A 25,349-nucleotide genomic window follows, 5' to 3' on the forward strand; every position below is an offset into this window, starting at 1 on the left:
CTCGGTGGCCCAACGGCTTATACTGTGGGCGCTGGATGTTCTGTTTCGATTCTATTGGATTTCCGGTAGGTCCAAATTGGAAATTAACTTTTCTTAATTGGTTCTGGTCTGCGTGTTTTGGGAAGTGTCCCAGAGTGAATCCCGTTGCTCTTGTACTTTACTTATAGTACAGGAATTTTTTAATAACGCACTAGGGAAACCCTGCATCGCGGGTGCCATGGACACACACACATAGACAACCACAAATTACATCCAAAGTCACGAAATAAATAAATCAGAAACACACGGTGTCCCTAATTGTTTTGTTACTGCAGCGTGTGTGTGGCTTTACCACACGATATTTCTAATTTCGATAGGCGCATTTTTTTTATGTGTCCAAGTGGTGGGACGAACAAGTAGTGCGCGTGGTGGTAAGCGAAACGCCAATCCATGGCAGCGCCACTCAGAGCTTTAAATTGCAAACATCTCAGAAACATTGGCACCGCACCCGTCGCGCTGTGACAGTTAATGTTTAACCAAACTGTATTTTGATAAAACAATAACAAAATCTAGTCGTTTTGCTACCAAGTCTTTGTAAGTTATAGTCTTTCTGCAGAGATGGTCGTTTTGCTATCTAGTTCTTATGCTGATCAGGTCATTTTGAAGATATAGTCTTTATGACACCGAGCCCCCGTATGGTCATTTCACCAGCTACCCTTACCTTCCAAAACTGGAACGCAGTAATGCTCATATTACTGCTTGGCGGCAGAAATAGGTAAGAACAAGGAGCTCTACTTTCACTAAACTACACGAGTAGAATATCTACTACCTACCTCTGATTTATAAAATTAATTTTCAGATTTTAGTTATCGATAATTATACGTCAGAGAGTATAATTATACTCATTCGTGTAAGTCAATTGATAATGAAAATTATAAACCCATTCAACGCACACGTCGCGTGGTAAAATAAGAGAATATTTTTAAGACAAACCATTATAATTTTTATAAATAACAATAAATCTATTATATACATCTGTTTGTCAACAAAAGGTATGTCATGTTATTAATCTCATAATTATTAATTATAATCTACTTTGTATATCGCACAAATAACTTAATTTTTTAATTATACACATTGTAACATTACAACTACAGTCCGCTGGGTTTGTCATCTTTCTTGGAAATTGTCGAAATTTCTGTTTCATTGTATGCAGGGTTGTCTACTCCTGAGTCGCTGCCGCCATCAGTATTGTCTGGTACTACCTTAGCTTGTTGTTTCACATCTCCGTTCTTGGATTTGGTGACTGTCAAATCCTCTTTATCACTTTCGACCTTAGTGCCATCTAGCACCGCGGGCAACTTATCCACATCTCTGATGACCGTTTCCGTGCATTCAACGTCTAACTCCTTGGGTTTCTTCTTACACAGATCATTTTCGTCACTGGCTGCTCTTTTGTGAAGGTAAAATTTATTAAATAAGTAGTACATACAGCCAGTTATAAAAGTTGCTGTGGCAAATATTTGGTACGTTGGCCTGGTTCCGAAGAATTTCATCAAATACCCGCCTATTAGGCTGCCGGCACCCTTACCTGTAATTCATTATTTAAATGTCAATCATTAACATCACAACTCAAGTTTATATAAGCTCTTTATAAGATTCAATTCGATTATTGGCCTTTTTACAAAACAAGTCAAAGTCAAATATTATAAATTTAAAATAACTGAAAACACTTCACTACAATTTCATGAAATAAAAAATCAATCAAAATGAAATAATTAGAACACATATCAATAGAAAAAAATTGTGATTTAAAAAAGTAGCAATCATATAAAAACCATAAATTCATCAAAATACCAACAATATTCAGTTTTATGGCAAAAATAAAATGTTAATAATAAATGTAACAATTGGCAAATGAAAATGTCATAATAGGGGAACCTTGCGAACTGATATAACTACTAACCAACTCCATAGTACAGGCCACCAAGTAAGCCTTGAACAGAGGTATCGGTGGTAGTAGACGAAAGTCTTGCGGCGTAAGTGACGGCAGCAGTGAAAGACAACGATGACGTCACAGACTCCAACGCCTCAAAGATTAGGCACAGCCACGGGTTGTATATCAGGGAATAACCTGGGAACCACATGGGAAAGAATATTCAGAGTGCCCGCCGTGCAAACCGTTGGGCCACGGAGGTCCTCTATGATTAAAACAATAAAAGTTGGATTTATGTATGAGCTGTATGAGCTGTACAGCGAGTACAATAACAAATAAATATTAGGCATCGACAAAAAGTTCGTAGAGTAAGTTGAAAACGTCTAACTACGATTATTTTTAAACTCGGTTATTCTCATAGATGGTATACATCGCAAGAAACGGCAAATTATTTAATTGACATCCTATGTTAATTAAATACCAACCGAGCAGTCGGATAGCGTAAAACACGAATCCAATAAAGAGCACATTAGCATGCCCGACTCTTCTAATAATTGGTCCAGACAGCACCAATAACGGCAGACCAGCTATCCCGCCAACGGTGATCGTGATGCCCATCAAAGAGCGCGACGCGCCCAGGTCTTGCAGCAGCCAGAAGAGGAAGCTCTCTATGTAGCCCCAGGCCGTTCCTGGAATTACGTAAAAGGTGGTTATATAATTATCTCTCTTTAGAATAGTGTGCAATATTATTATAGATATAGTTATATAGCTGGTTAGTTATTATGATTGATACAAAGATTGAACAAATACAATTTTATTTTATTTTCACGGTATTCACTAGCAGTAGCGCTCCTTGTAAAATTCATCCGGAGAAGTACTGCCACCATACCTATTTCTGCCGCCAAACAGTAATGTGAGCATTACCACGTTCTGGTTTTGAACGGTTGGGTGCTGATAAAACTATGGGACTTATTAATTTATGTCTGAGAGTGACGAGCGCAGTGGCAGTGCCCCTCAGACCTTTGCGGTTTAAAGCTCTGAGTGGCACGGCAACTGCTATCGACAGGTGTGTCGCTTCCCACCAGACGCGTGACTTGTTTATCCCGTCACTTAGCATCATTAAAAAAATAATAAAAATGTGACAATTAATATAGCGATAATATAGCGTCTTCTAATAGCTGTGAAGGTACGTGGCGAGTGAAGAAACTTTCATAAGTTCTTCTCACACGTGATGCTACGGTAAAAAAGGTGTTTAAACCAAAACAAAAATTGTAAGATCTGCTGGCTGAATCCGAAGGCAAAGCGGTAGCCACTTTGATGCGACAAACGCTGACTCGAGTCCAGTCCGATCGAACGGATTTTCTTTGTGTTTGTTCGATCTTTGTAACCATAATAATAACAAAGTAATGTAAAATATATCGAGTTCTCCGGTTTTCGCGATTGTTACACATAGGAAATGAAATTATTTTTCATATATGGGACCTGTAAAGGGCCCTAAACGTTGATTTGTTTGAAAAAACAAATATACGCGATTTAAATCCGGAAAAATAGTTTCATTTCCTAAACGTAAAATATGTTAAAGAGGTAAAGCTTAACGCAACATTTTACCTTGTGTACAAATATTTTACCTTGTATTGTATACAATGTCTACAAATTTGCATAAAGCAAATTGCGTCTTCTCATTAAAAAACTTTAAAGATTTTTCGAGTTGTTATGTAGTTTGGATTGTTTAGAAAATCAAATATAAGTACATGATAGTGTAAAAATAGTCTCATTTCCAATTCAAAGACTTTTTAAAGATCATAGAACTATAAAGAGGAGTAAATATAACTCTTAAAGTCTAACAGACATAAACATATTATGTATAAATAACTCACCCATAATGAAACAAGCAATAAACAGAGCGACAATCTCAATATTGCGGAAGACCGAGATGACATCTTCGAGGAGGTTCTGAGCAGGCTTTTTGAATTCCAAGTCAATACTCAGCATAAGCACTCCTGAAGCGACTTTCAGTACCGCGTATAAGTAGAATGCGGGTCTGAAACATAGACTTCATTTAATTTCTAATTCTAAGATTATCATAAAAGGGAAACAATGCTCAAAATGGTATTAGGTCTACCTTAAACATTTTTACAATAATATTACATAATACAGTAAACCTGCTTCCAATTACGTTTTGAAAGAGAAAGTGGGCAAAACATGAATAAAAACATAACCACATACACAATGCGTAATAATATTAATAATATTGGCACATAATTATGCAATAATGCTTATACAACACAAATTATCACACTTTAAGTATGAATGATTAATCCGGATAAAATACATTATTATCGTAATTAACTCTTACTAAGTTTGTAAATCGTGTAAGGTGAACGAAACGTGCAAAATAATAGAGAAATAAGTAAGTACGTCCTCGTTAACAGGTTGGGATAACAATGTACAAGTCAGAGTACCAGTGTTGAAATAAGGAAATACTGTTTAAGATAGGTACATAACAAATGAAGCAAATTAGGCTGTCGTCCTTAATCTACGATAAAGATCTGCGTCTGCGTGAGTGAGTTTATGCTCAGCTAAACATGAAACTGAAATAAAGTTTTGCAACTACGTTTAAATGTCAAAATCTTTACAGATAAGTATGCAGGACGTATATGACTCACAACAAAACAAACGATTATAATCTCAGTACAGAGTACTAAAAAAACCGACCTCAAAAGTAGGTACATGGAATTACGTCTATTTGCTAAGTTTTATTGAAATATCCCCTAGTTCGCCACTATACAGGACTTGACACTGGAGATAATAAAAATCGGTTCTCACGACCCAAAGTATATGGAGAGAAAACACGCCTTGAATTGGGGAAATCGCAAAATCAACCATTAAAATAATTGCTCCTAAATTAAAGTTAGGCGCTATTTATAAAAAAGAATCTTCATGCGTGAATAGCCATCCTCAGAGGTGGATGTTTTTCTTCAAAATAAAATAGGACCACTATGGAAGTACACCCTTTCAAACAAAAAAAGAATCATGAAAATCTGTTCACAAATACCGGAGTTATCCCGAAACATACATACAAAAAAAAACATACAGTCGAATTGAGAACCTCCTCCTTTCTTGAAGTCGGTTAAAGAACTTGTAAATAGGAGTCATTTGACAAAAAATAATTGAATATCTTGCTAGTAAAACATTGTGATATTCAATAAACTTAATATTACGATTAAAAAATTTTTCGTTTACGTATAGGGACAAAGAACACATAATAAAAAGCAAAAGTAGGTACATGTAAATCGTGCTGAGATTCAACTTAATGATTGTTGTAATTTAGATGATATCAAATAGACAATCTACATTTATGGAGTACAAGGGAAGGCTAGTAAAACGACACTCAGTATGATGCAAAATAGGGAAAACAATTATGACGCAGGTGTATACTTGTACTTTACGGAGTACGATTTAATCGCACGTGAAAATGAAACAATACCACCAGGTAAGACATTACCTACTTAATATCTACTTAAAATACATAGAGTAGCAGATAAATTTATACGATTGTAAAACGACGTTTAAGCTGGCATTCAACAAAATTCGACATTTTATTACAGAAATTTTATTGATTTTATTGAAATCTAATAGCAAGTAGGTATCTCTAAAATTTTAGCTTTCACTAAAATTTAGACGTTATGAATTTTGAAATAGATCAAAAACAATATCCCTCGGAATTAACAGCTGGGTTTTTTTTTGTGCGAATACTATGCATATATTCCAAAAATAATTTTAAATGCTTAGTAGCATTGAAAATCAATTGTCAAATAGATTTGAGAAAAATTATAAAAGTTTTGAAGAAATTTTCGATTTTCTTAAATTACGGTCACATTTTGGAAAAGCCGCAAAGCTACATAAATGGTGTTTTATTTGCCTGTTAAAGTCATGTTAATAAATATTTTTATTTTTTGTATCATAATTATTTTTGTAATTTGTAAGTACCTACAAAAATCGACAAATTTTGAAGTAAGTTTTCTTCAAAACCATATTATTATGAAATTGTAACACAGGAGTGTTTGTCCTGGATTTGGATTTTCACTTGAAATGTCCGATCTGACTGGAATTTTGTACACGTTGGTACTGATGGAATGTAGAAATGTGGACGACGATGGTGTTATGATCATCTAGAAGATTTCTAGGCCAATAATAACAATATCACTAATTCTTAACAATTGCTATAACGATGAGATCAATTTCTGACGCAGGCTAATCTTATTGTAACACGCGAATGACATAGATATAAGGACGGTTATCAATTACATGATATTTTACTTCGAACGTAAAATCTATGGCGTACATGGTTACATGCGATTCAATCGGTGTGTACGTAATTTCATATAATAACAGAAATCGGTGAGCTTGAGTCTGGCACGTATGTATGTTATTTGAGGCTCACATATAAATTGGCCACGACTGTCAATAATGGAGCCATTACTGGTTTATGTAATAATGCGAAAACTATTATCTATGTCATATATTACCTAGGATAAGCAAAATAGCCGCTAAGTACATATCGCTAACCCACATATCGAGAATGTAAGCTTTAAATCAAAAATTAATCATCGACAAATTGCGGTATTTTCGCAAAAACTTTTTAAGTTTCATAAATTATTAATGACAAATTAGCGTCGGTGCTGTTTAGTTTACCAGTTGAGTTTTATGTAGGATGTACAAGTAATATCATCGATCACATCATTAGGTGTGTAAAATGTCCAAGGTGAGTAAGGTAACGATCGCGCTTCAACGCTCTTTTGAAGTAGATAATGTTTATTTACAGCCTCAATCCAGATGAACACGGACAACTAATCAAACGCATATAGAAAACGTTCCGGTTCGGAGCATCCATTGTGCGTACCTACTTGTTGTAATGAGAACGAATTTTCGGGCACTATCCCACTAGCATAAATCTAGGTACATCTGTTCATTTAATAAGACAAGGAAGTATTCCAAACAAGATCTTTAAAGGGAATATAACACATTAATTGTACTAATATAATATTATTAAGTATTTTATGCAATCGTTGCATAATGAGGGTTCCTAAAACACGGTACTCGCCTTCAGGAACCCTTATTGTGTAGTCACTCGGCAAAACCTCGTGGCCTAAATAATAGGTACGAGATTTTAAGAACATCAAAAATAATATTTTCTATACTTAAATGTTATGCACTCCGAAAAACTAAAAGTAAACATACAAGGTTATCGAATTTAGGCGATATATATTACAAAATAATAACATCGTACAGAAGCCGGGTTCGATTCTTCTGTCTAAATCGTAAACATTAACTTAGCTAGTAACTTCAGCATAATTTTTAAGTTGTAGTGATTTATTTCTGATATTGTATAAATTTTGCTGGTTGCTACTCAAATCTGCAACCCGCGCACCTAGATCCACCATATCGTAAAGGCGCTTTTTAGTTCTGAATCAAAGTTATATTGTCCATGGTACTCGCCACTGAGCTGAAAAATTTCACAACAGGAAATGAAACTATTTTTCCGGCTTTAAATCGCGTATATTTGTTCTTTCAAACAAACCGACATGAGAAACCGACGACTTGTAAAGGGCCCGAAACGTCGGTTTGTTTGAAAAAACAAATATACGCGATTTAAATCCGGAAAAATAGTTTCATTTCCTATGTGTAACAATCGCGAAAACCTAAGAACTCGATATGAATTTCACTAAAGTTCTGTACATAGAAAATTTCGTACCTGTTGCCTATCTCATTATGCAACGATTGCATAAAGTACTACTCGTATTAACATGACATATAGCGATACACACAAAATTAAAATGCTCAACTTCGGATGTTTACTAACAACTTGTGAAAGCGTTGAGCTAATCCTCCGTATAGAACAATTGAACAATGAGCATCGTTTCGAGTTCTTAGGTTTTCATTATTGTTATACATTGGAAATGTAACTATTTTTTCGGATCTAAAAATCATTCACCATCATCATCCCCTGCTAGGCACGGGTCTCATCTCAGAATTAGGTCATGGTCCACCACGTTGGCCCAATGCGCATTGGGGACTTCACACGTTTTCCAAGGGTTGTAAACATTCTTCGACGTGATGAAATCTATTTCATCAAAATGTTATCCTTTACTAAAAAGCTCGGTTAATTTCAAATTAAATTTCATACGTAAATTCCAAACTCTGAGATGCGAGCCCTGATTGGAACCCACGGCCATTGGGCTACCACGGCTTTTAAAAACAGTCGGTTTGTGCAAATTGACGCGATTGAAATCCGAGAAAGAGTTTCATTTCCACAATGAGCATCGTTCTTACCTAAAATCCGTGTATCCCTTCCCCCTACTTGCATAGTCAATCAATAGACCGGAAAGTGGCGAGGAAATCATGCCACCAATGCTGCCGTAAACTCGCTGAAGACCGTAGTCAGCTCTTTGCTCTCTCACGATTGCAATGACAGCCCCTTCGAACATTGCGAACGCTGTACCTCCGATAATTCCGATAAATACACGCACCTGGGAAATTAATACTTTTTTTAATTGTGGGGATACCGATCACGCCTCATAAATTTAACTCTGTTTGTCACGTTAGTACTCATGTAGGTTTTCCACTTTTTAGTGGCATTTTATGTACTTGCTATAAGTACTATGTGTTTTGTCCTACATAATAATCGAAAGCAAATAAGTTTCTGAGGCTTTGTCTACCATAATAACTTATGGTATTTAGAAGTGTATTACCCGTAAATCAAAAAGTACATTACGTATTACTGTGTGTGGTAAATAAATGGTTTACACAACACGGGGATTACGCTTGATCGGAATAGTTCCGACGTCTTACGTCTTCTACCACATCTTCTACACTGAGAGAGGCCTTTACCTAACTAATAAATGAATGGTATGTCATAAATCATAATATTCGTATCATAACAATGTTTTGTGGAAATGGATTGGTGATAAATCCGGCAATGATCTGGCATCAGTACTTACGAAAAACTGTTTCGAAAATTATTGAGACCTCCCGTTAGATTAATATTAATAACGGATTTACCGCTGTGTATTTCTCCGCGAATTTTAAGCCTATGCTTTCAATATATTTTATACATAGAGCATTAATGCTGAAATAGGCGTATGTGTAGTTTTTTTTATAATACCATAATGTGTATGTGTATGGGACTCAGATCGTAGCGATTTAATCTCTGAGTGGCACTGCAATTATTATGGACAGGCGTGTAACTTACCATCAGGCGCACGACTTGTTTGTCCCGTCACTTGATATTATAAAAAAGTACGAATATCACGAACTAGACATCAGTGGCGAGGTGTGAATATAATCGCTAGTAAAGCCGGACCAACATAAACAAAATCTACCTTAACAAAAACTTCTTCCGTTAAAAAACTTCTTCCGTGTGTGTCTATGGCACCCGCGACACGGGGTTTCCCTAATGCGGGGCTATGTTGAGTGTGTGCGTTATTATTATTATTATTATACAAAAGGCGCCTTGTGACACTTAAACGCAACACTTATGAGCACACAAGATATTATATATAACCCGATGGTTTTGGAGTTTTCAGCCGCCATTATTAGGTCTATGATTTTACTGCGGACTTTTGCAAATGTGTGTATTTTGATATGTGCGTCTAGGTTTCATTAATGAAATACAAGCCGGGGTCCGACCGGCTTGCGTGGTAGACCGCGCCCTGTGATTGGCAGAGAGGCAGAGATCTATCATACCCCGTATTATTGAATATTTTGAACATAAGTTTTTTAAAAGGAGGGGTATACGTGTTGTTTAGTACAATATTTTGGTAATACATACGTGGAAAATTTTAGGCAAGCCGGTGAGAATCGAGTTATATATTTTTTTATTTATTTATTCAATTTCAAGAATAATTTTACAAAAAACAACTCTTCTTTATTGCTAGGTAAAAATTTAGTGGTTTAACAACCTAGCGATGAGCTAACAAGCTCGACACTAAAATTAACTCACAATTCACTATAATATTAATTAATTCTAGAGTCTACATTTTAAATAAGTGCTATAGATGTTATACTACAAACCAAGATAATGTTTCTTTAAAAATTATGGACACCTCGTCACTGCTAGACATACCAAATAATAAGCCAGGGCTTGACGTGATTTCTGCAAGTCTATATTATATTATAATATATTTACATTGTGTAGGACAGATTATTATAAAAATATATTATGGCACATCCTGACTTACGCTAAATGTAATAGGAGTACAAGCACAACTTCTAACAATTGCAAAACAAACAGCTTTGCCATTCTAAATTATTGATGCTTATACATAGAATTTAATTCTTGTACTCGTGTGGATTTGAACATGACTAACAATAAGCTCAAAATGGGGACAAGGCTAAGTAGCGCGTTTATTATGAAATAATTTATGTAACATTAAGTGTTCGGAGCTTGTAAATGCAAGATTTGCTATGCAGCAAAATTGTGGTCAAAAAATAATTAGCATTTTACAACATTCCAATTAGATATGGTGTAGACCAAAATGTATATGTAAATGTAAAAGTAGTCCTGTTGTAAGTATAAATTATAGTAACTATTTCCGTATTGAATATGATTTCAGATAGGTTAAAAGAATTTAAAAATAAATAAAAATTACAACACAACACTGTGTACCCCACACGAAAGAAGCCTCCCCACACGACGCGACGTACCGTTCCTTTATTGTAATCGGCCACTAACTTACGCTGATTGGCAAATCCGATACGATATGAATTATTAACACAATCATAATACAATAAAATGAGTTGTATAATCCATAGAACGTAGCAGCTCGGCTTGTGCGGACGACTGACGCACACATTCGCATATAAAATAATTCGCGTTGTACTCGCGTTGCATAGAACGGGTCGTCTCACGCACCATTTCATTATAAAATTGAAGGGTTCGCTTGGTATTCAAAAAATGTCATCAAATATTAGACATGTTTATTATCGTGTTTATGGTTGTTTGTACAAGAGTATCTGAAACCCATAATCGAGATACCAATTCGCGATGCTGGTATAAAAATATCAATGCCTAAGGACTGCATTTAGCAATATAGCACGAAAATACTGTGATTAACGTCATATCTTTTTCAAATTACGTTTACAAGTTATACGTACAAGTACAACTAAAATAATAATGTGACAACCGTACGCTCCGAGTGAGCGCAAGCATTGACGCGTCGAACATGCGTGATTAGCACTACTTTTTTTTATAAATACCAAGTGACGGGATCCATAACAATTGCAGTGCCACTTAGATCTTTCATCGCAAAAATCTTAGGGGCACTGCCACTGTGCCAGACCCCCTGAGACATAAGTTGACAAGTCCCATGTGCCAGTAATATCATCAGCACTCTTACCCGTCCAAATCGGCACGCAGTATTGCTGACGTTACTGCTTGGCTGCAGAAATAGGTAAGGTGGCAGTACTTCCCTGGATGAACTCTTTCACAAGGAGCTCTACTGCTACTAAAAAACTACTTGTCTTATTATACTATGATATTGTCGTCGATGTGGGCAAGTCCAAACAATAGGTATTAAAAGGAAAATTACATGTTAGCAACTTAAAAATCATAGCCTTAAAATTGAAGTTAATTTGAATTATTAATACATTTACTTTCGCAAATCACTACCAAAAATGTACTTCTATATTTAATCATGTGTATCAATCATACCGTCAAAAGAGTAAGAAGTAATTGCGGCCTATCTGTTATAAATACTACTTAAATTCTATTTATGTAATCATCGTTAAAAATACTTTAGTCGTTGAGTTTTCTCATCAATAAAAAAAAGTGTGAATTGATCGGAAAATCGGACGGACTCCAATTTTACATTTTTGTAGACTCATTCATACTACATATCATATTTCATAAACCGCATGATTCTTACTTAATCCTAAAACATGAAAAAGTTTGCTTCATCTTAAGGTATGTACTATATCTAATCATTGATTCTTTTTTTCACATGATACGTACTGGAGGCGTAACATATTATTAGGAGTGTGGAGAAGCGAGAGAACGATGGCATTGGATCGGCATGTGAGGCCGGTCGCTGTATCAAGTTTGCCATTACCACTCCGTCATTACCCAGTTAACGGCGATGAGACGACAATCTTTCCATCAACGGATCCGTCGCTCAATCTGCATGCGTTTACATTAACATACCACGTGCTCCCCTCGAATGGTCCCTGCTCAGAATAGGGTAATCATGAGCTGCTTTCAACTTCGTTAAACTTTGTAACATTATCCTTGTTAAAAAACTAACATTGGGCTTTCTCGATCTTGATTTTTTTGACTGCTAATCGTATTTGACAAGGTTTAAAAACATTCTGTTTAGATCGCAATTATTGGAAGTCTTAACACAATCATCTGTTATCTTATAATGGTTTTTATTTTTTCTAGAACTAAGCAAAATTAAACCATATTTCAGATAAGTAGTACCAAAAGCTATTTGGTACTACTTATCTGAAATAATTTTCTCTGTAGTGTCTTCACGAGTACCAATAGCTCTTTCTGTTATGAAGAAATTATGTAATTTCCTACAATTATTGTCATGTCAAGTAAAGCCGTTTTTACTTTTATTTAAAAAAGCTCTTATAAGGAGAAAAGCCTAAGTAGCTCCAAAGTCAAAGAAGCTTTTGTGCTTAGACAACCGCATACAATTTAAACGATACTTACAGCAAGGTATGCCCAAAATGTGAAGGCTGGATCTATTTCAATTTGCTGCTGTTGGTTGTCACAGAGACTCCTCCGCGGGACTGTGGCTGCGCACGCAGCTGAGCACTGCGACAGGCGCCGTTGACCCGCTTGTATCCTTACACCTTCGCCCGTCTAGTGGATAAAAAACAATTTTACTTTACAATAAGCAGAATAGTTGTAAATACATAATCATAACCAATTAATGTAATACACATGCACAGTAGACGCCGGGTGAGGAGGTCCCGGGTTCAATTCAAAGTGGACCAATTTGAAAAATTAACTTTACTAAATTGGTCCTGGCCTGGGTGTTCTGGGTAGTGCCCGAATGAATTTTTCCGTACTCTCGGTTGTCTGGCACATTATAAAAGAGAACTCAAAAGGAACTTCGCGGCAATACAATGCGGGATATATTACGTTTAATACAACTTAGTCATGAACGTATATTATGGTACGTCAGAAATCTTCTGATTTTCGGCAAAATTTGTTACAATAATAAGAATAAACCTCACCTCCAGAAAACTATCTTGGCACATAACGCTGTCAATTCCATCGAAATCGTCACCGACTTTGGTTGAATTGCCTGTAGATATCGATCTAACCCAGTAGCTCCTGACATCGACTGGCGCTTTTTGAGCGTCATGCGATATCCTCAGTCGAAATATCGTATCGTCGTTAAATTCTTCAGCTTGATTTATCACGTCGCCATTTCCAAATAAGCACGATCCATTGCTCGAATCGTAAGAACAATCGATTTTGTACAAATGAGGGGCAGGAAAGAATATTTCGCTATCAGAAATTATTGATACCGTTGTATTGAAGTACGGATCGTTGGTCATTATGCGTGAAGTACTCTGATCCTTCTTAGGAGCCATGTTACGCGGGAATAGTGATGATACTGTATGCCTATATACCAACCGTTGAGATTCAATAGGCGACTCTAAATGGATATCATACGAATGTCCGTGTATTATTTCTTCTACGTCCTCCGTAGTAATGGCGTCCGGCATTTCACAGACAAATCCACATGATAATATCCTACAATCAAAAATAAATTATTGAATAATGATTCGTCCTCGTAAAGTGGGCTTTTAACATCATTAAAAAATTGCCTCGCAATTTGCCGCTTATTCTTCTTTAATAATCAAGTTCGTAAATTTCGTACTTAACTAAAGAACAGTGCAGGTTAACTTACGATAGGTTAATATCATAAGAGTACGGGTGCAGAGGTATGCAAGGGTAGTCCTTCATATGTCGTAACTGCAGGCCGGTGTTGTTGCACGTGACCATGAGCTCGGCCAAAGGCGGAAAGGTGACGGTGATTCGACCTACTGGCACTGCCAGCAGGAGAAGCGCTGATGCTCCGCCAAGGACGGATGACAGCGCCAAAAGACACTGCACATCAATAATAACAATTGTTGTTTGTTATGCAAGGCTGCAAAGTTATTGTTTGACGCGAGTGCTTGTATTGAAACTTGAACAAACGATTCAAAAACAGAATCCTGAGCGTAGCGAGAGTTTCAAGACACGAGACGCAAAACTTTGCTGCCGAGCGAAACACACAACTTTTCACCTCGGCGAGAAAAACGGTAAATGAAAGGAACACAGTTGAACTACAATAAATCAGTTTAAATAAACAAAATTACTTATCGTTGTCAATTTAATATCAACAATAATAAAAATAAAATATGCCAACGAATTTATATTACTTATATAGTGTACGATAAATAGCGTAGTAGAACGTTTTTTTTCATCGAAAAAAAAAGTTAGGTGCACGACAGTTCATCGTCAACTTCGAATCTCAAAAACTTTTCCAGGCTAGCGTGAAAAAAACGCTTTTGCGCGCAGATTTCTAATGAGAAAGAAAGCCTTTCCGAGCTAATGAGGTGAAAAACATATAAATACAACCAACTGTATAACTAAGTTCTTAAACAGAGCTAAGCCTTTGTGAATTTTAATAAAACTATTAAAAAAAATTCAGAAATCAGATCCAAAAAGCAGGTCATAATGGTAAGAAAGTATTAAAAGCCTTATGGCTTAAAGAAGCAAACACATTTTATTAAAACTATTAACACATTTAATGTATATTCTATCTATGTATTTATTATCCAAATAAAATGTCACAGTATTATTTTCTAACGTACACACATTTGCGACTCGTTAAACCTGCTGATGTATATCTATGTACTTATAAAAAATTGGTTATGTATTAAAATTATTTCATATCAAACACAAAGTAACTAAACAACTTATAAACGACACATGCATCTATCCTGAAAATGAAACATCATTCGTAATTAGCAAATTATAGTTACCGAAGGAAAACAGGATGACGCATCTAAACATGTTGTGATCGGCAAAATTGCACACATTGTCATCAACATAGAGTAATTGTGGGTTGACATTAGAATATGATACAAGAATAGAGATGTTCGACTGTGTATACCGGAACGTGGTCATTGGCGTTCATAGGCGGAAAAATGGCTCTGCCGTGTGTCACTACAATGGGTAATTGTTCCCACGTCAAACTTATTAAGTTATAAGAAACGTCACAATGGTGTTGATATAAAACGATTTAGGCATGGTGTTTGATGACAATGCTTAATGGCTTTTCCTTATATGCGAAGAAGGTTGGCTACGGTAGGTTCTTTGTGTACAAATGGTTAATTATATAAAATTGTACAAAAGTCTTTAATAAGAAAAATCAATTTTAATAAAGCGTGAAACTAAATTTAAAAGGCCAGCATTTACAGACGACTTAGTGAAAGGGCGTACCTACTTTCCCTTTATCGTGCTCATTAATGTATTTGTCACAGTAACAGACTAAGGCAAACACTCTTATAACCAGAGATCGAAATAGGCACAGTATAATTATCCGAACTCAAGTAATATACAATTTTTTTTATTATTGAATGTCATGATGTTTTTACTATCATACTTTATGACATATTCATATATTTTTATGAAGCGAAATCTAAAGGAGATAATTCCTCCATCTCAAATCTCGGAATGATTATACAAATGATAAAAGACAAAAATAATAGTCACACATGATTTACTTACAAATACAAAAAATTTCTTCTAAATACATTAACTTAGTAAAGTAATTGCTAGTTACAAATCAAAGATATAGAACAAAATACAATACAGTAATTTCGAAATTTTAGAGGGAGCTATTGTTGACTTTACTTGCATTGCTTCCTTAGACGAGGTTATAAGTAGCAGTAGAGCTCCTTGTGAAAGAGTTCGTCCAGGGAAGTACTGCCACCTTACCTATTTCTGCCGCCAAGCAGTAATGTCATCATTACTGTGTACCGGTTTTGAAGGATAAGGGTGCTGGTGAACTTACAGGCACATAGGACTTGTCAACTTATATCAATGCAGTGGCAATGCCCCTCAGATCCTTCCGATTTCAAGCTCTGGATGGATGGATTTCAAGTATACTCCCGACTCTATCTTGAAACTTAGAAAGTGTACCCTAAGAGCCATTGCAACCTTTCGCTGAACAAAACCGGTATTTAAAATATTATTTAGGCTAAGTGAAAAGCTTCATAAGTCTCTCACAACGTCACGCTTACGGTGTTAAAATGCCGAAAAAAAAATACAAAGTAATATTAGACAACATCACATACGTTGCTTTTTGCGTTGAAAATCGGAAACAACGACGGTACCGTAAGCACCAAGGATTCGAGACCATATATAAAAGTTTGTGTCCGAGCTTAATATTAATATTTTTTTTATTGTTTATGCATCTAAGCTATCTAAACATTTGTATTGACACCTTTACCCCTTTACACTTTTTTACACTTTACCCCCAGAGGTAGAACCTGTGGAGTTTGCGTAAGGGTGAAGTTGGCAATAGAACCACAATACTTTACAAAAATACCGGTGTCAGGAATTGCTATATTTTACAAGGTCAGTAGGAATTCAATAATTTATTCAATAAGCATTTGAGCAAGTGATCAATAACCACCATTCTTATTGTAGTAGGCTCATCAAAGCAACAAATCCTTTTGTTTTCTTATTTACACACGACTAACAATGACTTCTGTTGTGAAATCAACGTATAATTATAGATCTAAGTACAGCCAAGAGCACGTCTAGCTTTACATTTTGGATCGTTTTGTAAGCAATATAGAGTTGAATTTAAATCTTAAATGTTAAGCTTGAGTAATGTACCTAGCTTATTTTATCAGCTAGTTAATTTAACTTTGTAAAAATAAAGTTATAACATTCCTTGTAAGTTATCTGCAATAAGTACACGTGATTTATAAGATGGTACAGTAAACAAGTACTAAATGTTTAAAAATATTTGTATCTTTAATAGAAATAAAACTTATCGAGTTTGCTGGTTTTCGCCATTGTTATACATGTAGTTTGTACAATTAATGTTGATATTTTGTATTCTTCCATGTTTCCTTGATCTATTTTATTTTAAATAGATATTGTAAATGATAAATGTATGCAAGTGCCCTAGATTGGCATTACACAGTTTCGAGTCCTGTTAGATCAATGAATTTTTCTTTGTGTTCGTTCATTATATTAGTAATTATAACAAACTAGTGGAGTAATGTCACAAAAAATAAATAAATGTCGTGGTAGTAAAACATGATATTAAATGCAATCAATATTACAAATATTTATTTATAAGGAACAACTCCTAGAACATAGTTTCCCAAAGTGGTCTCTACTGCCCCTAACTGGGGCGCTGAATTGTCCTAGTGGGGCGGTAGGAGGTGAGAGTCAGAATGGCGGGTGTACCTTAAGGGATCCTGGCAAATTTAGTATCAAAAAAATATACATAAATTGTACTATTTAGTACCCTTTATTAAAAAAAATTATGTACCTCTACCGGAACGAAATTATAGCGAAATTAAAATTGTAAATATATTCGTATTTTTTTTTAAACAAATTTTCCGCCATTTATTTGGGTAGGTAAATGTTCCACCATACAACCTCTTCATATTCAGTATCGTTCCTTGTTTTGGTGGAAAAGGTTTTATCACCTTTTCTTCGCCTGTTCGTAAATAGTTTATTTCATATATCATGAAAGGCTGATGCTATTTAATTGATGCTATGTAATTTTACTAAATACCTGAAATATCTGCATAAACTACACTAAATATATATGTATTTTTTTCCTTGTGAGTTTTTGTGTTAAGTTAATATAAAAAATACGTGTTTTTTATTATTTCTTGTGGTGATGGGCGTTGAAATTCTTTTATCTTGCTAAGTGGGTGGTGAGCCAAAAAGTTTGGGAACATGTGCCCTAGAGTTTCTTACTCTTCTTAGGGGAATCTGCCTTAACGAATGAATAGTAGAGTTGAATCAATGTAACGATTTCAAGTGTAATTTGCTTACGTATGAAATAAAGACTATTTAAGTAGAACTAACTGTGGCCAACAACTAAGTTGCTAATTGCTCATACACGAAGAGTAACAGAAATAAGAAATTCAAAAAGTATCAGTATGTATGTATACATGTAACACACACACACACGCTCACGCAAATTAAGACACAGGCAATGTTTAACTCGTTCAATATTAAGTTAGTATAAGTTATTGAGGGTCAATCCCATACCTTTCTACATAAGTTTTGTTTATAGTGCCCCTCCCTATCAACCTCTTGGTTATGCGGGAAAGGCACTACGACCTGTGCGAGCGAACCCGCACAGGGACCATCTAAGTCAGGTTTTAACCCCTGATCAGCCCGTTTGCAGGGACTTTATCCGGTTCTCTGTAAGGCTAGTGCCTTAGGAAATGGGGGGCAATCGAACATCTTCACGCAGTTGCTGAGTGATCACGTGCCAGTCCATGTTTGGAAGCAATGTTCATTTAGTCAGCAGCACTTCCGGTCCGGGCTAAGTGTGACGTACGCACACCACTTCGCCCGTATATGGGACATGCAATTACGGGCTCACGTGGGGAACTCTATAATACACCAACTTAAATTCAACATAAATATAATCGCCGCCGGTAGTCAAATGACAGAATTTCAATTGCACTTCGCAAGAAGGTTTATAAATAAACAAGTAGAGTTAAAAACATGCGTCATATTATGCCTATGTCTATTTTCAAAGAATATCTTGGCAACCTAAATTGGCATGTACCGGAAGCTTCACAATGGAAAGATATATATATATACCAACCCTAACAGTAAGTATCAGGCCTGAACGTCCGCAATGCCGCTACTACAATGCAAGGTAAAGGTTATTGTATCCAGAATTGACTGTAATTCGCGTTTCGGACAATGTGTATTAACGATATTAACTCGCTCAATTTAATCTACGACGGTCACCCAATGCATAGATAGTAAACACAAAGCAAAATGCTTCTTAGATACGGAGGAATGTTAACAAATAGACCCAATATTTACAGAATCTGCTTCCTGATACAACACCAGCCTTCTACGTTTGACCTCATTGACATCCAAGCGTAGCATACAATTGCGACTCGATATCCTAAATGCAATCCTTGAGCATGCCTACATATTATTCAACTGTACAATCGAGTAGGCTCTCGTGTTTAATTACAATATGCACGTGAAAACGAAATAACAAATGTCGCTATATTTACGTATACTACATTAGGCATACTAAGTAATTCTTTACGTTTGTATACGCGGCCGTCTGAATTAAACATTAGAATATTTGCGTTTATCATTTGAAAGAAGTAATTGAATGGTTAAATAAAATTGCAAGAATTTAAGAATAACACGTTGAAAAAACAAAGTAACTGACCCTGAAATTGCCAATTTTGTCCGCCAGCATGCCGGCCAGTGGAGGCATCACGATCGACACCACCGGAGTGACGGCCGACATGATCGCAGTCTCCTCCACGTTGATGCCTAATTCTCGCATATGAATTGTCAGGTAGGGGTACAACACGAATAAAGCTGAAAATAATCCGTAGATTAGTGAAACCAATGGATATCCCAGTACGTCAATTAAGTACTACCCCTGGTCCCATGGTTGGCGCACTATATTTGTTACCAAAAAAATATATCTAAAAAGAATAAAAAGGTAAAAGTAGAAGTTGTAGAGTTCTTTGTGAAAGAGTTCGTCCAGAGACGACTTTCGGTTTTGAAGGGTTGTAAAATTACAGGCACATGGCACTTGTCAACTTACGTCTCAGGGTGACGGGCGCAGTGGTAGTGCCCCTCAGATCTTGCGTTTTAAAGCTCTGATTGGCACTGTAACCGTTCTAGACAAGCATGTCGCTTACCAGCAGGCCCACGACTTCTTCGTTCTGTCACTCGGTATCATAAAAAAGAGCATCTTTCCTATTTTATACAGCACTTACAATGTTTGTAAAAAAAATACTTACTAGATGCATGCACGAAAAATAATATCTTGAGTGGTATAAGTTTCTTCTGTTTGAGATCATCAGTGATCCGTTTAAAAAAGGATCGTATGAACTGCATTTTGATATATTTTACGTTCCCTTATATTATATAACCTTATCAACTATCGATCGTGTTCCACACAAGGTTCAAGTCCCACATGGGATAGTTCCTAATCACCCGACCTCCTTCATTTATACTTGTTGCCTGATGTACTTCATACATGAAAAACGTAGTCTTAGTCTGAAACAATAAAACAGAGTAAAATCTAATAATAGTTCAGTACAAGTGAGTAGCCTGTAATATAAAAAACCACCAATCAATGATTCTAACTACAAAACAAATGTACAATACTTGTGCGATATCGCCAAAAAATTATCCTTGACATACAATCTATTTAAACCAAAATTAATAGACAATCAGGTGTTAGGTTCGATCTGCTTGATGTATTCATGAACCTGTGGAAGTTACCGTACTTTTAATACAGTAAAATGTTTTCCAAGCTTTAATAACAAATAATTAGTATTTGACGTGTGTAAGTAGCGGATTATATAGGCAAACAATGTGTCAGACTGCACTGCCAATGTTAGGCACAATACCTGCAGGTCATAACACAAGCGATACTAAAAGCAATCGTCTACAACAACGAGACAAGGATTATACATATATGACACATTGACTTCCTGACTAATACTTTTCCGAATAAAATAGGTTAGATTAGTACAGACGTAACTGACCAGTTCATCGTTGATCCTGACTATACAGGAGACAGGTGAGCGCGATAACCAGCTTATAGATATAAAATAGCAGGATTCAAGCGGGATCTTATACTATTTCATTGCCTATAAAGTATGGAAAGAAGTATCAATGTACAATATTGTTATGAAGTGTCTGCATACGCTGGTAGGGAGACCATTAGGTACAGTTATGATTACTATTCAGCTCCAATACTAAGTGATAGTTTATGCAACTGCAACATCAGATAAGTCAATTTCTGATGGCCCGGTAACATTGCGTCAGAGATACAATTTATTCAAAGCTTTCCAAACGACTGCCAATCGTCGGTACCTCACGATCATGCCGGAGTCGACGTCGTGTTTCATAATCACTTTAACTATAACTATACCATAACATATCAATAGGAACAAGTCGAAGATGTTAAATAAGCAATACTGGGAATGCAAAAACAACTATGCATTGTAGTCAACAAGAATAAAAAGAATCAAAAGTCACTTAAATACAGCAAGATGAATTCTCATTCCAATGCATTTGTTTAAATTACTATGTATAATATTGTCAAATGGTCGAAACTACTTAGTGTTTTATTCTATTTAATACATCAAGAAACGTGATTTTAATATTCAACCAAGCAAGTAAAGCATTTTAAGCGTATGATGAAAACTCTAGACTTTAAATAAATAATCACGTTTGGTTAACATTACCTAACTATTAAGTTAACACCATTCATTCAAGCTCGATATCTTTTTATTTCGCAAGTTGTAAAATCTTTCTCAGGGAACGAATAATTCTTGGGAAGGAAAAATACTGTGTGATTGCTGATTTTACGTACGATGTTATTTCTGGTATTACGGTTTCTACCAATTGCAAAAGATAACATTGTTTAGGGCTTTTAATTACCATTCCATAGAGTGTAAGTTTGTTGCGTAATAACCTTTTCCTTAATTGTATTTCCAAATTTAAGCTACAAAATTGAGCTGTGTAGCGTGCGTCATGTCACTAAATGTCATACTTTGATTTGATTGACTGTAACAAAAACAACAATGATTTTGTTTCACCTTAAAAGTCATTCGAATCTACTGTCAATTTAATGAACTAAACAATGAATATATTAGCAAATTGGTAGAAACGGCAAATTCAAAAGTAACGAATTAAATGCATTTTAAGAAAATTATTTGTAATTAGATCATCATCGGCGTCAACCTGTTGCAGTCCACTGCTAGACATAGGCTTCGCCATATAATTACTTAAAGCCATATTATCATAATTTCTACTAGAAAATATAATAATATCATACACAAAGTACAACGGCATTGATTAAGAAGAGGTCTCTCTTCTTATTTTATTTTCTTCTAAGCTTATTTTATCCCGTAAGTCGTTAGAAATATAAATCACTACAACCTGTTCAACTGCTATTGACGCTAAATATAGCTACGTTATGTAGGATAACGTTAGATCTTAGAATATAATATTTTATGTATTCAAATAGTACCTCCGTTGCTATTCAATATTTCTATATCATTTCAGCGTTAAACTCGACGTTGTGAATGACAACTGTTGCAAAAAATAGGATACAACTGTTGCAAAAAAAAGGATCAACGATACCTATGTAATATTGACTTCTTAGGTTTTCGCGATTGTTACACATAGGAAATGAAACTATTTTTCCGGATTTAAATCGCTTATATTTGTTTTTTCAAACAAACTGACGTTTCGGGCCCTTTACAGGTCCCATGGTCACGCACGGTTGACTGAGGTGGTACAGTCTTCAACCAGTTATGTCTAATATTAATGCAAACCACCCTATTTTCTCACTATAGTTACAATAGTTATTAATTAAATACCTTATTTTTAATTTTACAAAGAAAACATTCCAATTTACGCTACATTAAATTTAACAAATTATTTTATTGAATGAATTTTTATTAAGTTTCATTTATTATTAATTATTAATAGAAATTAGAATAAACTAAAACATATTAAAACGTAACATACTAGAACATATCAACCGTGACCATGGGACCTGTAAAGGGCCCGAAATGTCGGTTTATTTGAAAAAACAAATATACGCGATTTAAATCCGGAAAAATAGTTTCATTTCCGATACCTATGTAATATACATAACATCTAAATTAGACAACTACAGAAGTGCGATACATTTTTATGCGCAAAACTTGCGGTTGGCATAGAATAGCGTACTCGTAAGACCTCTGCCCTAATTTATTGCAAATTTAAATTTTCGCGTGTTGTTTCAAATAGTACTTTTGAAAGTAAACTAAACTAAAAAATAGCATTATTATTTTTAGCCAGTTTTAACCAGAAGCTATATACTTTAAAAACAAAAATTTATTAAAACTACAATTTAATTCGCTCCACTTTTATAACATGCATATTTGAAATATATTTAAAATACTTAAAAATCACTTTAAAGGAAATAAATACTAAAGAAGCACAAACTTAAAAAGATAAATTCTAAGACGACTAATCAAAATCGTACTCACCGCAACTGCAAATCAAAAACCCTTATCATAAAATGTGAAACTTCACTGCAAAGAAAAATCTTATCGTTCAGTCCTCGTAAAAAGTATCGCCGTCAGACGGTATCGATGAAAGTGGTTTTATTTGTCAACAACTTCCATAGTCTATTGTGCGTGATATTTTTAATTTTTAGCACTTTGGGGTCGCTTGCATAGAGTTTCGAGTATCGCGCGCGTTGCTTCGTTTCGCAGAGCGTGTGCAGCCGCTACTAGGAAAGTTTTCCGTGACACTGACACTATCCTACACCATTCATACGGCGACTGCGGCGGTAGTGCGTTAGCGGCAGCGACACCCCTAGCAGCAAAATATGAACGCCACTGGTCATGTCTCGCGCAGTGAAAGGCACGAAACCCACGTTTTCTATATTCGTATGCAGTGTTTCCGAGCGACCTACCACATACATACATTCACACTAATTTTATTTACTTTTATTTATAAACGTATCACACGCGTCATTTTTTAATGACCTTTGCTTTATGAGAATTTATTAGATTATAGATTACTACGTGTATCGAAGTATTCCTTACTTTTACAATAAACGTATCTACGAACGCACATACCAAGAATTCTAATCCTGCCGTTCATAAATTCTCGAACATTGTAAAGTAGTGCTCTATGAGAACCATAACAAACAATACATCGCCGTATTGTTTTCAATTTTAGTGGTTATTTTCGATCTATTGTTCAGAAATGCTTTCACGGAAATGAATTCTCAAAACAAGAACTTCTAAAATTAAAAGACTCTATGGTTTTTAATGTAATTAATAACTGAAACAATCTCCTCTTCAATACCACTAAAACAAACTAAATACCTACTAAGAACTAGGAACATCAACATATCAAACTTGACTTAACTTACCAATAGACCCAAAAATACCTGTACACCAACTGCGTAACAGAGCAAATACAATAAAGCTGGTCAAATGCAAATCGACTTTGCACAATAATTAGTCCCAGCCCCAGCTACTCGACTCCACCTCACACACCTACACTGGGGCCATCGACAATTCTCATGCACATTCCAACCCACTTCTAACTATCTGTGTCAAATACTTTTAGATAAAAACTGATAGGACAGTTCAAATCTGGTTAGAAATAATTACTTAATGACTGCGAGAAACTTAGGTACTCAGCAACAGTCATAAACATGAAAACCCAGTCGTCACATCTAAAAAAATTAAAAAGAAATTGGGTAAAATCAGCCTTACTACTCGTAAGAAGGTTGATTTAAACTCATATCACCTTGGGACAGGGGTATGGTTTGAGCGAGCTGCGGCTATGACGCGATGAAAATGAAACCAATGATAACAATGCTGCACAGTCTGAAAATAAATGAAACCTATTTGTGTAGTACAAATAGATTTGCACATAGATACAGTTTTGGCGAAATGACAATAAAGAATTATTAACAGTAAAACTAAATTGGCATTATAGTTGTCAATAAGAACTATAATGCCAATTTTTTCAACTTATATCTTCAAAACAAAGTACAAATTTAAAATAATTTATTCTTGTCCTTGTACGGAAAACCAATAAAGTTTACCAAAGTTCTCTATTCCACATGTGTCTATATTTTTGAATTGTAAAACCAAAATCTCCATTTTCATCACGTTCACAGATACAATTTCATCCTACAGCTTTCGCAACATTATGTGGATATTCCATTTAAAGGCTTATTTGTAATGTATTTTGAGCTAAGTTTACATACTAAATACATATTAAACATTTATTGACAGAGAATTCCGGAAGTGTGATCTCGAAGAAAATATGACAAAAAATGCACCAAAATTTAAAGAGCTTGAGTTTATTACTGAACAGTCTTTAATTTAATTCTATTTTTAAGTTTCTGACTTCTCTTGAAGAATTTTGCCAATGTCAAGTAAGTCATGGGAAGTTACGGGAGTTACACTTTTTTTAATGTACAATTAACTAACACTCCTCTTTGGTCTATTCTGGCTTCGGGAATAATAACCTTTAATTATGGTTAGCACACGAGAATGTTAAAAAAAATAATTCACTTATCGAATTTACGATGAATTAACCAATGCATACATATTTATCAACAAGATGTTTATTTACAAAACA

At 35.2% G+C, this 25,349-nt stretch overlaps 1 protein-coding gene across 1 annotated transcript; it reads right to left on the reverse strand.

Moving 5' to 3' along the window:
* Window positions 1-1,114: 1,114 nt before the first annotated feature.
* Window positions 1,115-23,490, reverse strand: LOC113230112. The gene is made up of 11 exons (XM_026463878.1): window positions 23,228-23,490; window positions 19,973-20,231; window positions 19,387-19,541; window positions 13,843-14,042; window positions 13,160-13,685; window positions 12,630-12,782; window positions 8,249-8,445; window positions 3,793-3,956; window positions 2,401-2,604; window positions 1,946-2,113; window positions 1,115-1,570 (listed from the first exon to the last, which is right to left on the reverse strand). The coding sequence occupies exons 2-11, from the start codon at window positions 20,067-20,069 to the stop codon at window positions 1,131-1,133; spliced, it is 2,304 nt and encodes a 767-aa protein (XP_026319663.1). The 5' UTR covers window positions 20,070-20,231; window positions 23,228-23,490; the 3' UTR covers window positions 1,115-1,130.
* Between the last annotated feature and the right edge of the window lie 1,859 nt (window positions 23,491-25,349).

Source organism: Hyposmocoma kahamanoa, unplaced genomic scaffold, assembly GCF_003589595.1.
Source record: "Hyposmocoma kahamanoa isolate Upper Pololo Valley unplaced genomic scaffold, ASM358959v1 63, whole genome shotgun sequence".
In the NCBI taxonomy this organism is placed as follows: domain Eukaryota; kingdom Metazoa; phylum Arthropoda; class Insecta; order Lepidoptera; family Cosmopterigidae; genus Hyposmocoma; species Hyposmocoma kahamanoa.

Coding starts and splice junctions, on each gene's coding strand:
- LOC113230112 (XM_026463878.1), bottom strand. CDS start 20,069: ATGCAGTTCATACGATCCTTTTTTAAACGGATCACTGATGATCTCAAA. Junction 13,686..13,842: donor TCTTATGATATTAACCTATC/GTAAGTTAACCT, acceptor TTTTGATTGTAG/GATATTATCATGTGGATTTG. Junction 2,114..2,400: donor TTACGCTATCCGACTGCTCG/GTTGGTATTTAA, acceptor TGTGGTTCCCAG/GTTATTCCCTGATATACAAC.